Source organism: Netta rufina (assembly GCF_964035555.1).
Source record: "Netta rufina genome assembly, chromosome: 13".
Classification (NCBI taxonomy): Eukaryota; Metazoa; Chordata; class Aves; order Anseriformes; family Anatidae; genus Netta; species Netta rufina.
In genome coordinates, this window is record NC_140136.1 from 7,765,563 (window position 1) to 7,783,602 (window position 18,040).

Below are 18,040 nucleotides of genomic sequence, written 5' to 3' on the forward strand. Positions count from 1 at the left end.
TTTAACATTTCTGTGGCGGGATCTTTGTTGGCAATGCAGAAATAAACCATTAGCTTTACACATACTGGCAGGAGCTACTGTTCAACAGCAAAATCCCTGCAAGTCCATTTTCTAAGAAAGCACCAATTTCTTTTCATTCTTTTCAAACCACTGAAGATAATCAAAGATCCAAATCTCCATCTTCAGAGTGGTCAAGTGAATATCAAATATCCAAAGACTTCTAGACACTCCACATACTTTACTTCACACTCCACAAGACTTAACCTCCTAACATATACTTTTTTTATTTGGTTCAACATTACAATGTAGTTGATTTTATAGATGACTGGCGCTAAACTTGCCTCTAAAACAAAAAGCCACATTAGTTTTAACTAACAGTAGTGGCCCTAGAATATTACATGATCATTAAGTCAGCAGTGAAAAAGTTTGTAATCCACTGTCAAGTTTCTTTGTCACTTTCTCCAACTGAGTAAAGTTCTCCAAGTCTTTTAAAGCGAGGACCCCATTCACTGAGGTAGTCAAAATTCTGGTCTGAGTCTGATGCAGAAGACTCCAATGAGCTAAGGGAACCAGCCGCTGACCCTCTTCCTTCATAGCCATAAATCTGGATTGAGTCATATGGTGGAGCCGTGGGATCATTATCAGCTTCATGAAGCCTTACATTAATAAATTCATCAACATCAACACCATTGGGAACAGGTGCAAGACCCTGCCTGGGCATAAATTGAAGATCAGGCTTAATATCCTTACGAGGCAAAAATCCATTAATTCCATCTGGATTTTGCAAAGTTGCAATGTCAAAAGCCTCTGTATCTTCTTCTCCACCTCCTTCATCATCATACCGAATAATATTTTCCCTCACATCTTCATCATCTTTGATGATTAGGGGCTCATTCTTATGTCTTCTTAGTGTTACAAACAGCACCACAATGACTGCAAAGAAAGCATCACAGACTGATTAGGTAAAAAAAATTCTAATCAAAGTGATACATGTTAAGCACAGTTAGGGATGATGATAATTTGCTTCTTGTGAAAATAAGGGGTAGAGAAAAGATTAAAGGTCTGTAACTTCAACCCCACTCAAGTGATAAAAATCTGATCAGAACCTCTGGTTAGTCCTCTAGTTTTGTATTATCAGCTCATATTTACATTTGAAGATCAATTTTGAGCAAGCAATAAGATGTGTACTTCCATCTTTGAATCGCAAATTTTGACAACTTTTCCCTTTGGAAAACCTACAGACCTAGGTTAAGTCAAGCTACCGTCACTCACTGAACATTAGTTCATAATGATCTACACTAAGGATGGACTTTTCCAAAATTAGAAGATGCTTTTCTGAAAACAGAGCTCTAATGATGGATGGAAATCGGTGCTTCTTATAGAATTGAAAAGAGAATAAAACAGTAAGGAAGAAAAAAAGATCTTAGATACATCAGTTTCATAATCATGGACAAATGCATAAAAAGCTCTAAGTAGGTTATACTTTGTTGTTTTTGAAGTTTAATGCTGAAATCCCGATTGCTAAAAGCAAAGACACAAAGTACAGAAACAGGCCTTCACTGTTCTTGACTTGACTGACGATATCATATACAAATGTTGTATATTTAGTTAAAATATACAGTGTTTCTTATCTTGGAAAACTGTAATACCTCTTATGCCATTACGATTGAGAATAAACTCATAGAAGTCTTGAAGATACAACAAACCCATTTTTCATCTTGTGCAGTATACACTCTGTTCATGTTTCTAATTGACATGCATGATATGATTTTTGGTTTCGTAATTGATACTTATTATGTAACTTATATGTAAAATTCCTTCAGAGTGAGACTTTGCTTTGTAAGTTGTTTTTTTTTTTTCCTTTTTTTTTTTTTTTTTTTTTTTTCAGTTCTTAGTACAGAAGAGACACAGTTCGGACAAGCTTTTCAGTACTGCTATGTATCACATTGTATTAGATCATACATCCTTGTATGTGACTTCTTTGCTTACTTACAGCCTCCTATGAATCAGAAAAATTTTGAACACCAGGCTATGAAATCAATACGTACCTAGCAGCAAAATGATGCATGCTAATATTGCAATTAGGGCTCCCATGCTGAGTCCAATGGGAAGTACGTATGCTTCAACATTACAGGACTGGACAATTCCATCAGTGCTGCAACCACAGACTCGAATAGTAAGTGTGCTAGTGCTGCTCATGGGAGGATTTCCACTATCACTTATTATGATTGGCAGTAGGTATACTTCTTGCTTCTGCCGGCTGAATCCACTGTGCTTTGCCAAAATGCTGAGAGTATTATCTGTAAGAGGGAAAATTTGCATTATTTTACCACATAACTGCTTTGTCTTGATACGTTCAGAAAATCCTCTACACAAACACGTATATGCTTTATTATATCCATCATACTGTCACCGTGTGATAGAGAAATCCTTCCCCTTCCTGCCTGGCTTCCCAGGCCCAAAAATGAATTACTGCAACATAGGCATTGTCTTGTGTCATTTGGAACGATCATAATGACAACTCCTCACATTCTTCTCTGCATACATCCCTATAGATGTCTTTCCATCACAATTCATCCATATTTTTCAAGTCACACAGTCATAAAAATTCAACCAGGAAAACAAAAGAGAAATTATATGTTAAAGTAATCCTAACAAAGCACATTCATCAATTAAAGCAAACGTCCTGTGCATTATAATCAGAAATTGCACAACATTTCACTCTGCAACAAAATATTCTTCATTTTTATTAATAAGCAATATAAAGACAAAGGAAAAGCTGAATGTATTAAAAGTTGTAGGCCTAATTTTCAGCGACCTAAACATGATGAACATTTGTTCATCACAACGTGATGAAAACAAATCAAATCAAAACAGAATGTATTTCTATGAAAACAGCCAGAGGAAATAAGTCCAGGACATTTTTACCTCTGGACACATGCAGATTCTTAATTTTAGAAACTTATACAGGTGTCCTCACTGTGTGGTATCTTACCTAGACATAAGGTTACTCTCTATCAGCACTTACAACATATGTACTACTACAACATATGTGTACTACTACCAACTTAACTGGTAACGGTGGTCAGAAGTATACAATTAGTACAGAGAAAAAAAAAAAAAAAGGTGAGATGATGAGGGATTTGCACAATGTATACGTCTGTATACTTGTTTTTACTTAAATGTGCTTGTCTTCTTTCTTCATAATGGTCTTACACCACTTCAGTAATGTATTAAGCTGAACTTACAGTCTGCCAACAGAGGCCCATTTAGCTACTTAAGCTTAGCCTTAGAATTAAATACAGAAATGGCTGTGGCTGTGCCAGTATTAAGACTCAGTCCATTTACTGGCAAATACAGACATTTGCCTTTTCTATGTGTATCAAACTGAACATTTGACTCATTAATTATACATGTGTTTTTTGTCCTCTTCCTTTTTCTCATATACAGTTAAACTTCTCAAAATCACTCAGTTCTGTATGACCATCAGAATTATTAAAATATAATTACTTGAATAATTCCATACAATGTGGCATCTATACTTTAAATACTATTTTAAATACTATTAATTCTAATTGTTCACTTTAATAAATTACTCTAAGAATAGAGTTGATTTTGCTTAGGGCAACCATATGAATTCTGTTGTGTTTAGTTGTAAGAATCTAAATCAGTCTTTTAATTTATGGGTAGTTTCTGAATCAAATTCGTGGGTCAATACTTGAGATTTTCTAGTGCCTTTAGGTATTTATAGATTCTAGCCATTTAACAGCATATTCCTTTCAAACATCAATAATATTGTATGTGTCAACATGCTTAGGTATAAACCACGTTTAGTAAGAGTATCTAATATGCAAGACACTGATTTATTTACATTTATTGAGCTTAAAACAAAAAATAAGGTACCTGAAGTGCAATGTGAGTGTGCATATACATAGAGAGACTGTAAGAAAGCTTTGTGTCTACTTTGACCTTTGTGCTGGTCAGGGACTCCCCTAGAAACACAAAACAGTTTATAGATGTTTGTTTTGTACGGACTGTGATCATCAGTAACATTTCTGACAGTCTGCAGTATTTTTGCAGCATGTATTAATACCCCAACATAAAAGACACATATATGCTCTGAAGAGCTGGCAATGGACTACAAAAAACAGAGAAAGATGCAGAGAAGGGAGAAGGGGGAAACACTCATGAAGTTAATACTATAAAGACATTTTTCACATCCAAAAAATACATTTTAAATGCAATATTTTATTCTTGATGTTCTCTTTAGGATGCATATTAGTAAGGAATAAAGGCTGTAACAGAACACAATGATTGCAGAACGTAATGAAAAAATTCTAAACTTTATCATGGCGTGAACTTATATCAAGTTACCAATGAGTGAGTAACCACTATAGCTAATTTATTACTGCCATAGAACAAAAGATGAAAAAGGATAATTTCTTATGTAAAAACATGGGAGAATTGTCTCTTACAAAAGAAGACAGAAGGCTTGTTTTCTCACTCAGTGACTACTGAATTAAACTTCAAGCCTCTTTTGGAGCTCAGGGTTTTGATTCTGCAGTCTTCCTGTATCCCTTCCATGGTGGAATCAACAACCAAGCATGCCTATGCATCCTAGAGACGTTCTTACTAAAACTTATATTGCAGGTTATGCAATGGTTTGAGAGTTTTTCATAGCATCTAGAATACATAATAAAGATGTGCCTATAAATCAACTACTTTGTAAAGCAGTATGCATATGAGCACTTCATAATTCCTTTGCAGAACAAAAAGATTTATTTATCTGTTTATTTATTCTTCAGGAATCCAGAGTTTCTATCTATTCAAGTTAAAAACTGTCACATCAAAATTGATAGCAGCTTGGAGCTAAATAAATAAGTTCAGTCCTTCCTTGTGCCCTTTTTAGAATTAAAGAAACATATGTGTTTACTAAAGATCAGTTTCAGGTACAAGGCTCTTAAGAACTCTGACAACTCAGATAGGACCAACCTCCTCAATGATAACCAATTATATCTGCCACTTTGATGCAGTGGAAAAGGCAAGTATATTTCAAGCCAACAATTAGCACACCCTTAGAATTAAGCAAAAACTACACTCCTTCCTGCTGGTAGAATGTATCAGAGATTAAAACGCATACATATGCAAATTAAACCACTCCCAGTGTCATAAATGCTTTCTAGCTGTCACACAAGGAAAGTTACATTATATTACATTAGAAAAATAATTTCGTTGCTGGGTTTTGCTGAATACTAGTGTGGATAGCTTTACCAAAATAAGTGATTATTAAACCTATTGTAAAAGGTGCATTATTTTTATCTAATAGCATTCTTTTCCTGCTCAACACCCCCTTTTTCAAATACTGAAAAAAAATAAATTTATCTGCCCATTTGACTTTCTCCTGCAAAATTAAAAATATCTCAGCATGAGTTGCATCCTTAATTCTTGTACTTTAACCTTTGAAAAGATGAAAAAAAAAACAGCTGGGTGAGGTTCAATTTCCATCTCTCTCTGTGTGTGAAGTCCCACTTAGAATATTGCTACATCTGTAGTCATTTATTCAGGACTCTAGAGACTTTTACAGTTATTTTACACAGTGACTTCTCATATTCTAGAAATCCATACTAACACAGCCTGTTCCATTTAGCCTGGTACAGCCCTTATCTGTCCCAGCTGGAGGACAGGTTTGATATGCAGAGCTCTAGCATCTCTGCCCTTTACAGATATACAGAAGATGTAAGGCACCAGAATTAGTGAGAAATGAAAACCTAAATCTGCTCTTGTTGGTGTCAACTTCACTTTCTGACCCACTCACTGCTGTTCTGCCTGGTTCAGAAAATTCTAATAAGCCAGAATCAGAGCGTAAAAGGAAGCAAAAAATGAAGAGTAATATATCAGACACAGAGAAGAAGGCAGACAAAAACAAGAGGAAGGAAGTGGGATGGAGAAAATAATTTGCCTATTTCTGCCACTGAGTGAGGCTATGATGTGTAAGAAACTACCCAGTACCAGTAATGGTTATCAATTCCAGTTCAGAAGAAATGAGATAAAAATAAGCAAAAGATGACCAAGATATTTGGAACATTTATCTGAATTATTTAATTGTAAAAGAAGTTATAATGACTGAATAGTTAGTATCACGTAAGAAGAGTTGCACGACAAGAATAACCTTTTCCTTTTTTTAAACAGAGATTTGTTTTGTTAACAACTGCCGTGCTAGACAGAAGTTGTATTTGTTGTGCCCAGGCAGGAAACTGGCAGTAAAATATAGCCAATATGAAATGTAAAATAAATAAATAAATATATCCCTTGGTGTCACCGGAGATGTGACCCTTGAGCGGAGAACAATGACTCTCCAATTGGCTTTTTAGTTGATTCCTAGAACTTGCAAATAAATCCTAGCAGCTGATTAGCAATAAACTCAATTTATCTGATTTGCTTTCTTCTCTCTGAGGACATTCTCCTTACCCATAGCTGACAAAACAGTGGGAATCTCCTCTAGGAATAACCTCCAGCACTGCTGCATGAATTAACTTGGCAGCAGGTGCTCAGCAGGAGAGGGGACAATCACTTTCCACTCATCTTTCCAATTAACCTGCTGATCCTTCATTATAGCGCTGTTCAGGTTATTTATTTATTCATGTTACTTTTAGCAAAACAAGGAAAATTACACACGGGCAAAAAAACCCTAACCTTCTCTGTTAATAGAGCTCTAAAGTAACCTGCTACAGACAGAGAGACACCAAGTCTTTACCCCCATTCAGTGAGGTATATTCAGAAGGTCCTTTGACATTCTCAATATCTGTGTGAACATCCCTAATTCTGTACCCTTTTACAAGGGAAAGGATTGAAGAACTTCATCGAAATGCCAGAGTCCTATTAAATTCCACAGGAGCTATATTCTGTCGTGCAAGCTTAAGGAATAGTGCAAGTTAAGTGATCTTAATAATTGTCTTAACTCCTCACAATTTTTTCCATCACTGTGAGGTCAGAATACACAGCTCCAGGAATACATAACTACATTTTGGACCCACAGCTCATTTTTACCATTTTTTAAATGTAAAACCAAATCAATTATTTACATCTGTAGCTAACTCTCAGTTTTATAAATTTACAATCAATACAAAAGAGGTGATCAGGACAACATAATATAAGTGGATCACACCGTAAGATATCTGTGTTAGAGCATCATTCTGGTATAATAATAATTCATTCAACTAATTCACATTGGTCCCCACAAAATAAAAGAAACAACGTCTGACTTTTTTTTTTTCTTCAGTTTTTTGTTGTTTCTTGAATGGCTAAATCATTTTCCATCATATTTAACAAGGAAACATTTAGAAAAAATTAGAGTTGATTTTTATCAGGGAATATTTTTTTCCAAAAAGAAGGAAGTTAAAAACTAATGAGTAACTAGAGAACAAAATTGCCAGATACTGTTATTTAATCCAGTTCTTACTGGCAGTACTGTAGCAAAGTAACTAACTCCAATTTACAGCTATCACCAAATCTTGATTTAAAGCTAGTTTAATGAACACATTTTATTTTTCTTGTGAGTCCATTTCTACTAGTTCTGCCTACAAGCAGATTTGTATAACAACCATGAAATAGACTGCTGTGGGAATATCTCCCTCACAGCTGAAACAAAGATTGACAATGTGGTAGGTCTTCCTAAGATACCCAGTGTGATTTCTAGGCAGAAGTAGTTTGAATAAGCATAACTGAGGACATGCTTAAAACTGCGCCAAGTACTTCTTGCAGATTCTCCACTATTCTCAAAACCTGTGATCTCTTTTGAGGTTTTTGGATGAAAGATTTTGAGAGAATTTAAGTGTAATTATTTTAATCCAAAGCAACTTTTCTACTTATTGTGAATGAGTGATATCAATGCTTTAATGGCATTGACATCAAGACAGATGTGAAATCAACAAGCACGAGTTGAATTCATCTTCCACTTTTGTGCAAGACATGCATGTTGCAATTTTAAGTCAGACAATAAAATGATTGAACAAAAGTAAAAAAAATAGAAGTAGTCAGTTTATATCTAAGTGTCATTTTCTTTGCACACACTATTGCAATTCTTTAATTCCCTGATGATCTCTCTAATATTCTGAGATCAGTGGAGTAACCTGCGGTGCAACCTTCACCTACATAGCTATTTTTCGTTCTTTTCTCCCCCCCCTTTTATAATTTTCTCAGAAAAATCAAATCATTAACAGTATTAAGGACTTTGTGGTAGAAATCTATGCTGGATACATTACGTGGAGAAGGAAAGTTTTAATTGGAAACTTTACAGCTGGAAATTCTAGAACCACAACGAAGTATATTTCATTTCTTTATATTTATTAGGGCTATCTTTGAAACTATTTTCTGAAATCATTAGCTTAAGGGGAATTCTGTAAATTCTTTAGTTTAAAAGCTGATTTTCTGTAATACAGAGAGTCCTTAGGCATAAGTAATAGAGCAGCAAGAACATCCTTACTGTGATACTTCCTGCTAATTTAAAAAAGGCCCTAGAAGAGGTTACTCAAAGAAGCTGTGGATGCCCCATCCCTGGAGGTGTTCAAGGCCAGGCTGGATGGGCCCCTGGACAACCTGGTCTGGTGGGAGATGTCCCTGCCAGGGGGTTGGAACTGGGTGATCTTCAAGGACCCTTCCAACCCAAACCACTTCTATGGCTACAGGTTCTATGATTCTAAGTTTGCTTGTTAAGTTTGCCTGTCTTTAGCATGTGGAGAAAAAACTATTTGTTCATTAGCATAACAATTTTGTTTCATGATTAATCTCAGCATTTTCAACACTGATGTATATATACACCAAATACATTTTTAATGAAAACTTATGTATACATATTAATGTACATACGTATGTATATACATTTCATGTGTCATTTTACACATGTACATGAGTATCTTCCTTGAGGAGACAGTATCTCAAAATTAAAAAAAAAATCCCATTGAACAGCAGTATACAAAGAAGATGGCCCTTTGCATAATTTTTATATTGAATGCATAAGTATTTTGTTCAAGTAGAAGGTTTATAAAATAAGCTGAAAATAAAAAGATACTATTTTTAAAGTATATTCTGACTTATATTAACCAAATCATACGGACACTGAAACATTCACAGGTATTTCAAACTGACTTGCTTTTCATGAATGTCAAAAATCTGTGATGCCTTCAAAAAAGTAGATTGATGACTGCTATCATGTTTGATAGCAGACATCAGGTTCAAAAGAAAAAAGTTTTTGTGCTATAAAATTACAGCTGACTGATCAAAGTGTCTCTGCTTCACCATACTGACATATAATGGCAATTTACAAAACATGCCTATGACACACTATCAACCATCTTAATGCATTTTTGTGTTTCTAGAAATCTAGAGTTTCTGGAATCATTTTAAACACCAATAAAAACACGGGTAAAAAAAAAAAGTTTTTCATGAGTGAAAGTACATTGACAAGGTGAAGAATTGGAAAATGTAGTATATACTATATTATATAGTATCTTCTTTTTTTTTTTTTTTTTTTTTTCCTTTACCAACTGGCCTAAATAATAACAGCTTATTCATCCAAAATGGAACTGCTGAATCTACCAGTGAATAAAGTAACGAAGCACATTTCCAGGGCATGTATTCCTCTGCTGATATAAAAAGTGCTGCTGAGAATTATGAATTATGAACAAAATATTTCATCATGTAGAATATCTCACTCATGCTGAAATTACTTGAAGGGTGAATAATCACATTATTTTGGTGCAGAACTTGCAGTAAATAAATTTTTGATATAATTAATAATAACAATAAAACAAACCACCAAAACCCAGGCAAATAAGAGCAAAGTGATGGAATCGGCATTTCCTCCTACTTTTTTCCTTTGAAAAATGTGAACTTTAGATAATAGTCTGTATAATTTTTGGTTCTATTCCTTTGGAAAAGTCTGAACTTTAGATAATTGTCTCTTAAGTATTCTAAAACTTTCCTTTGACCTTTAGTCCAGCAGAGCTATAATCATACCTAGCTATATGGTCACTTACAGTCTAGCAGCAACTATTGCATTTTGTACTTTATTTTTTTTTAACCCATTGAAAGAAGGATAGCAAATCCCTGCTAATGAAATAATGATGTTGAAGCATGTATTGTCTGAAATAATACTAATTCTACTATTAACAGGGCAGAAAAATAATCACGACATAATACCTCTCTCTCTTGTTAATATACAAGGCAATTTACTAATGGCAAGTCAAAAAAAGGAAACCTTGGGCTCTGGGTCTGTTTAAGCTCTACAATCACTACTGTTCTCACTGAACAGTACCCTACCTCCATGATTTTAATCTCACCTACTCTGATTTTTTGCCCATTTATCTCCTCCAAGTTCCCTGATGCCAGTTGTGATTGACACTTCCATAATCTGAAGCAAATTCAGACCACTGAAGATGCAAGAGATGCTAAGATAGCACTGGCTTTTGCCTCTCATTTTTCTCGTCTGTATTCAACAAGCCAGCCACAAACTTGTTTACTAATAATCACATTGCTTTGACATGCTTTACTTTATTCGGATCACATCACTACATGGCATGTGCATTGAATGTTACATCTGTAAAGTATAAGAATTAATGCAGGTTGCCAAGCTCTAGTTTAGAAAGAGAGATGAAATGCCTGTCAAATGTGCTTAGCATTAAAAATACATTATTAACACAGCAATTTGCATAGACTGATGGATCATTTTTGAAATCTACATATTCTAGTTAATTCTATTATCTTGTTATTTTAACCAAAAAGTTTCAGAATGTAACACTGTGTATTGTAGTGCTTTGATAGAATAAAGGCAATATTTTACATCTAAACCAAGAACTTTTCATTATTGTTTTACCAGATTCCAGCAAGATACTTTGAAGATAAATAAGAAAGCCAAAGTATACCTAGGATTTGCCATCTGTATTTCTCTTTAGGGATAATGAATTCTTATTCTTTCCATGACTGCATACTTACAAGTGCAGTCAAGGAGGTGAAGCTAAGTAAAGACAGCTATTTAAGCCCCTTCTGTCACAGAGATTTACAGTTTTACACATTACATTGATTCAGAAATCTATTATGTGTAAAGCTAAATCTGAAGCAGATTCAATGAAATTTATAACACTTCTGTTAGCTGATGGAAGAGTTCCAAGAATTCCAAACTAAGTTCTTTACCTTCCTCACATGTCCTTCAATTCTTACGTCAGTGACTTACTTTCTGGATCTGGAAAAGTTCAGTGTCTTCATGAATATTAAGACAATCATAATGTTTGAATTGAATCTTGCTTTCTATAATTTAAACTATGAAAACAATAGTACAAAATATAGAACTTCAGTCGGAACATCTCTGGTTTTAAAATGTGATGTGTTTTTGACATTTAAGCGAGTTTCACACTAAGCAAATTAACATCCACTTCCCCATGCCAAAATGATTATCTTTGCTGTCCAGATGCTATGGAACATGCACGTGCACACCACAAGAATTTAGACTAATTCACTGGTAGATAATATAACAGTCCTTTAAATCTGAATCTGAAATCGGATCTATCAACCTAAAGCTTTGCTACGACAGTTAGTAAGCTAAATTCAGGGCATACCAGTGTATTTCTGTTATGCTTTTTTTTTTTTTTTTTTAATATTATTACTACTTTTTTTTTTTTTTTTAATAATGTTCACTTTAAAATACAGTGACAGAAAGCAACAACCAGACTATTAAAAGGAAAAAAAAAAAAAAAAAAAAAACACAGACACACAAAAACAACCAGAATTTATTGAAATGCTGCCTATTTGTACTGGTGTAATAAAGGTCTTGTCAGCACCTCCATTACAAAATGCCAACATTCAGGGGTTTACAAGTCTGACATAATAACTTGCTATGAAAATTTAGAATGTGCAATCTCTGCCAAAGAGCACTGAAAGTTAAATACAACCTACATTGGCTGTGGCACTTTTAAGTCAGAAAATAATTTTTTAAAAAATTACTTAACATTTTCTTGAACTTGTGTGATTTAACAACAACAAAAAAGTAGCTTTGATTTTAAAAAGTGCCAGCCCCTGCAGCTCCTACATACACAGAACTCCCTTTAACACCACTGAGAAAAATTTATGTGAGAGGACTGAAAGAAGTGCTATAATACATTTTTGTAAATGTCATCAGGAGTTATATTAGCTTTTTGTAATTTGAAAGACTGAAATGCTATGGTAGAAGATTGCCCCTGGGCACACAGGCAGTCTGATAATGACTTTTTGAAGATGTTCTCATATGCAGATTACATATAACAATTTGTTATCGTCAGAACATTAATGGCAGTAATTTAGACCCCTGTCTTACATCCAAAATATATACAGTGTCTTATTATGTGCACACCTCTCAATGAGGATATCTCCTATGGTGAAAACTAATGGTCAGTTGAAATGCTGGACACAGCAAAATATGTCTAGAGAAGGAATTTCAGTAAGCCGAAAGAAAAAATATCCATTTGTAGAGTGCAATATAAAAGTTTCAAACAAAACATTCCAGATACTACTGGGAACATTTCTGCAAACCCTATACCTTCTGTATACTGTAAGTACTATGTACAGGAAAGTTGACGTAGCCAAAAACTCCAGGCTAGCATGTACAATCAGATTATTGATGTCTACAGAAACATATATGCATATGCCTTTAAATTTTAAGATCTGTGCATACTGCGAGCCCCTAACTTTGCATACATGCTATACACATCATGACACAAAGCACAACCAGGAAAGAAGAAGGAGCCATTAAAAGATGTCAACATTTGAGTTCTGTCTCACAGCTGTAGAATTACTTCAAAGTCAATGCTTATATTAATAAATACCATAGATTTACAAGCTAATTTATAGCATCAGTTCATAAGATGTTCTAGAATTTTCACAGAACCACAGAATATTCAAGCAGGGCCATCCAGACAGCTCTTGAATCCAAGGATGGAGATTCTGCACATAGTAAAGCATTTGTCAGTCACAATTCAAATCCATGAGCAACAAAACAGAAAACATCTTATTCATTAGTACTCTTCACGTGATGCTGAGGAATTATAAGGAACAAATAAGTAATGAACCTCTACGCAAAGAGATCAACTTGCATATCACAGTGAAATTGTTTCCTGTTGTCTTCTAATTCATGATAAGAGTCTGTCAAAATACAAATGAAGTGTGTAGGCAAGAGCCACAATAAAAAAATATGAAGCAGTGTCAAGTAACAGCATTACTAGGCAATGATATTGGCAAAGGAGAATACACCTTAATATACAAACCAACCAACCAACCAAACACAAACCTATGAGCTTGAAGGAAAACTTAGTGCAAAAGAAGAGCAGAAAAAAAAACAAACAAACAAAAAAAAAAAACAAAAACAACAACAACAACAACAACAAAAAACAGATACTTTGAAAAATAGAACAAAAGATACATGTTTGAAAAGGAAAAAAAAAATCAAGCAAAAACAAATTTAGTATAGAAAAAGCGAGGTTCTTTGAAGCAAGTGGATCTGCTAGACAGACTGCCCTAGAACTCTACGAAGTTTTTAGCAAATACTTCTATGGTCCGGTGAGTTAGCAGGAGACAAGCACAAAACAAGAGAAATATGTTACAGGAGATTATTTTTCTCATTCAAAAATAGAAAATGGTAGCACAGAGACAGAAGCTGTGGGATAGATAAAGATGGTATAGAAAGAGACATCTGGCATAGAATCAACTACATTCCTCTGTATTTAGTATTCCAGGTCCTTAGGCAGGTCTCCGTTTCATTTCTTGAGCTACAGAATCACTTCTACATGTTTTGCAACTAGGAGTTTCAGAAAAATCAAAAGAGACAGTGTAATGCACTCTTGAAAATCTCATTCCTTACTGATCTGTAGGGAGCTGCTAACAGGTACCATTAACATCATATGTTAGTACCAGATGAACATTTTAAAAGAATGTCTGCAATGAATGCATGGCATAAATGACAGACACGGTGATCAAAAGACTTGTCCAAAATCATACAGGAAACCTGTAACCAAACTATACAGAACTATTCTGACCTCCAGAACAATTCCTTAGCCAAAAAACATCACTCTTGTAGATTGCTCTTAGATCAAAGGGGCTTAATCTGCATTGGGTGAACACTATATAATTTATAGAACAGTTATATATAATGGATTAAAGTGCTATAGAAGGTGACATGGCAGAGTTCAGCAAGGTTCAGGAGTGACAAGCTCAAAAAGGCTACATGAAATATTTTTAAAAATTTCTTATGATTTCCTATAACCTAGCTTTTTAGATTATAGCTTTTATTTAGATTAGACTGAATGAAAGATTCCTAACAAAATCCAAACAAAATCAGAATTCTATGTGTTTTTATGAAAGCAAGATGAAAATTGTCATTTATTACATTATTAAAAAAATATTATTAATTTATTACATTATTAAAAAAAAATAGTGTTCAGGTTCAAGAAAGGCCTACAGTCTCTAGAATACAAGCAGAGTACTGTTATCGACATTTAGTGATTATTACCAATCCTACTCTTAAGTTTTGTGATCTCAATACCTAACTCCATTCAAAATTCCACACATAATGCTTTATTTCTGAGTGATCTCTTTTTATAGAATCGGATGTATGAAAAAAATACTTTTTTGTAACAATTACTCCCCTGGAATGCACATAGCCATTAGCCTACAGCAGAAGTTAAGTTTACTTACTTGAGCCCACAATTAGAGTTTAGGTCAATCTGAAGTGACCTGACTTTGCTATCTTAATATAGGCAGGCAGCTATCACTGCTCAGCTGCTTCACAGCAGTCTACTGTGTAGTCTACTACACACCCAGCCATGTTACCTTCCAAAGACCCCACTAGCTATTCCTCTCCAGTACCATCAAGCAGACATCTGGTCCTTTTCTTGAAGTTCTTCTATTTATCTCTCCCTAATAAGCTGCCTTATTATTTCACTTCAAGCAGGGGCCCATCTTCACTCCTTCTATAATCAGCACTGATTACCAAGTATGCGTATCCTATCATTTTAGCTACCCTCTCTCCCTAAACCAGAAGGGTCAACTTCTTGTTTCATTTATTTTCTGTATTTGGCTCAGAATGCAAGATCTCTGCATTCAGGAATATCACGTACTTTACCTCTTTTCTAGCCCTTAAATGGATTGCCTTCTAGGCATATTTATTATATAAACATTAAATACTAATAATTACATAAATATGTGACTAATTACTGGATGCTTGCCAAATAGAATACATCCTAATTAGACTGAATTAAATGAAGACCAACAATGTGACTCATTTTACAACAAGGCCACCCATGCAAATTACAAAATCACAAGTTGATGGGAAAATATCATAAGTGGTATCAAAAGAGAAAACACACATACAAAACCACACCAGAATAAAGGGGTTTTGTCGTTTTGTCATTAAAGCTTGGTACATGAAGCACTGGTCAAAATTATTAAAAAATGGCTATGTCACTACTGTAGTTGCTCTTGCCAAAGAAATACAGCCTTGAAAGGAGTGAGGATGAAATGAAGGGGTATGGAATAAATGTGATCACATCAGACAGCTTCAGGAGAATGCATAGACATACAGTCCATGTAATAAGCAATGTAATGGTCTCCTCCTATGAAGAATGACTGATTCCAGTAATAATTACTTTCTTCCTGTACACCACTTGTGTAATTGGTTCAAAACAGGGTGCAAACTGGTACATGGTCCTTGTCCTTTTCAATCACATTACAATGCTTTTCAGTAGTCTGTTTAGACGAGCCTTTTGGCTAAGTGTGAAAAATGAATACCTTCCATCTTAATGGAGGAACCATGTTCAAACAGTCTGTATACTTTCTATGTGCTGTATGGTGGATTTATTATAACACAGATTAATAAAATTAACATTTTACTAATCAGAAGAAAAAATTAACTGCTAATATGTGATGATTTCTGCTTTTTTTTTTTTTTTTTTTTTCTTTCTTTTTCCATTTTTAGCCTATTTAAATTCTCACTCTAGTGGAAAAGTGGGTGGTTTTTAATCTTTACTGCAACTGCAACTTCAAAATGGGACTACTAGCTAGTTTCTCATTAAATGGCAAAAGAAAAGTACAACTAAAACCAATAATAAATAAATTGTAATTTCCCCTCAACAGCATATATTAGAGCATGATAAAGCAAAGCATTCCATTACAAGAGCAACCAATAAATTTATAAGGCACAAAACAAGGAAGAATATGGTTTCGTGCCATAATTACATAGCTACTTAGAAAGAAAATGCATATATTCAAAATAAAAGAAAACCTAACAGTGAGCTGAAAGCAACTTGTTAAGATAATAAGGTAATATTGTTAAGGTAATACAGTAATATATTGAGATGGCGACAGGGCAGAGGCCCCAGCAGAAACTTCAGCTCTGGGACATCGTCCCTCCTACCGAGTGATTTAAACCTGCTCTCAATCAATAAAACATAGGCAGTGCATTGCCCATGAACACTTCCACCTCAGGAGTTGTTCTATGCAGAAAACATGGAGGATCCACTAAGAAACCAGAAGTTCTACTTTGACAGAAATCTCTTAATATGTTTTCAGAAGATAGATGATTAAAAACATGTAAACTTATCTCCATATATCCTATATGCAGTTAATTATAAAACAAACAAAAAGACAGACAGAGAAACCAACAAAAAAACATACAAAGAAACATATGGCGTGGAGCAGTGGAAGGGATTACTCCTGCATAGTCTAAGCGATGCAATACACTTCAGAGATTTTATATATCTTCTTCAACAGATCCTGTGATCTTTTTTTTTTTGTGAGAAAAATATTTCTGTTTTATAAGCACCTTAGATTCCCAATGCAAACTGTCAGCTGAAGAAATACTACATCATTCAGAGAACCTAGTAAGCGTAGCAAACATGACAAACGATAGTGATGAACCGTTATGCAGACTTCTCCTCTCACTCCCACTTGTTAAAGACCTACGCTTTCATGAAAGCTGATCTGCCCATCTAGGACAACAACTTGGTTAATTCACCTAACATTAAAGCAAAATGTATGTTAGAACTTTATTTTAATGTGATTAAATAGTACTAAGCTTACTAATCTGCATATATAATCATAGCATTTTAAAACACAAACAACTTGTGAGATGTAAGGAGCACATGTCTGCTGTCCATATGCTAACTTACAGATCAGAAGTGGAGAAGACATTGGAAATAGTCTGTCCAAACAGACATTACCACATTAAAAAGTCTGGAACTTCTTTTCCAACTTCCATATATATAAATTTTGTTTCTATTTTGTTTGTTTAAGAAAAAGAAATAAATATAACACTTGTAATAAAACAATGAATAGGGAAGTGTAAGGGAAGAGAAAGGAGACAGTAACTGAATTTCCATTTTCCTATGCAGAAATATTTCACAAAATAGATGTGTTTTTGCTGCCATATTCGACTACATATCAGTGATTTTAAAACTAGACACAGATAAGAGAGGAGGCAAATACTACTATGAAATACATTAGAAGTCCTATAATGTAACTATCATGGTTGCTGTTACATTTCAAGGAGTTATGTTTTTAGGGAGCCCTTGATAAGTAAAGGGCTATTTAAGCAATGTTTAACAGGAAAGACCAATTCCAGAAGGATAGTAATTGTGGATCTTGCTGTTGTCCTGTTAAAAACTAACACAGAAGTTTTGTACTCAGTAAGAACCACACCTTTCTTTTTGCTAAGCTGTGCTGTTTTGAGACACCAAATTGTTATTATTTTCTTCACTATGTTGCTGAAATTAACTCATACTGAGGATTCAATTTGTTCTTATCTCTATTGTTTCTTTCAACCATGTTGCACATCATCATTACTAAAAGAAATTTATTTTCATGATAATTTGCTGGCCAAAATCTTTTCCTCTTCTCTTTCGTTTTCACAACCTTTTATGTACTTACTCTTTTAAAGTAATGTCAGTGTTGCTCACCTTTCTTTACTTTTATTATGAAATTAAATAATTTAACTGGAAAAAGATAAGTATGTTACACTGTCTGG

The 18,040-nt window shown here is 34.3% G+C and overlaps 1 protein-coding gene across 1 annotated transcript in view; it reads right to left on the minus strand.

The window, feature by feature from the left end:
- Positions 1 to 439: 439 nt before the first annotated feature.
- CDH8 (cadherin 8) overlaps positions 440 to 18,040 on the minus strand; it is a gene marked incomplete at both ends in the record, with an annotated part of 134,421 nt that continues 116,820 nt past the window's right edge. Inside the window, 2 exons of the mRNA XM_084294406.1 lie at positions 440 to 933; positions 2,049 to 2,300. Coding sequence (XP_084150532.1) covers positions 440 to 933; positions 2,049 to 2,300 — 746 coding nt within the window. The remainder of the gene's footprint in view (positions 934 to 2,048; positions 2,301 to 18,040) is intronic.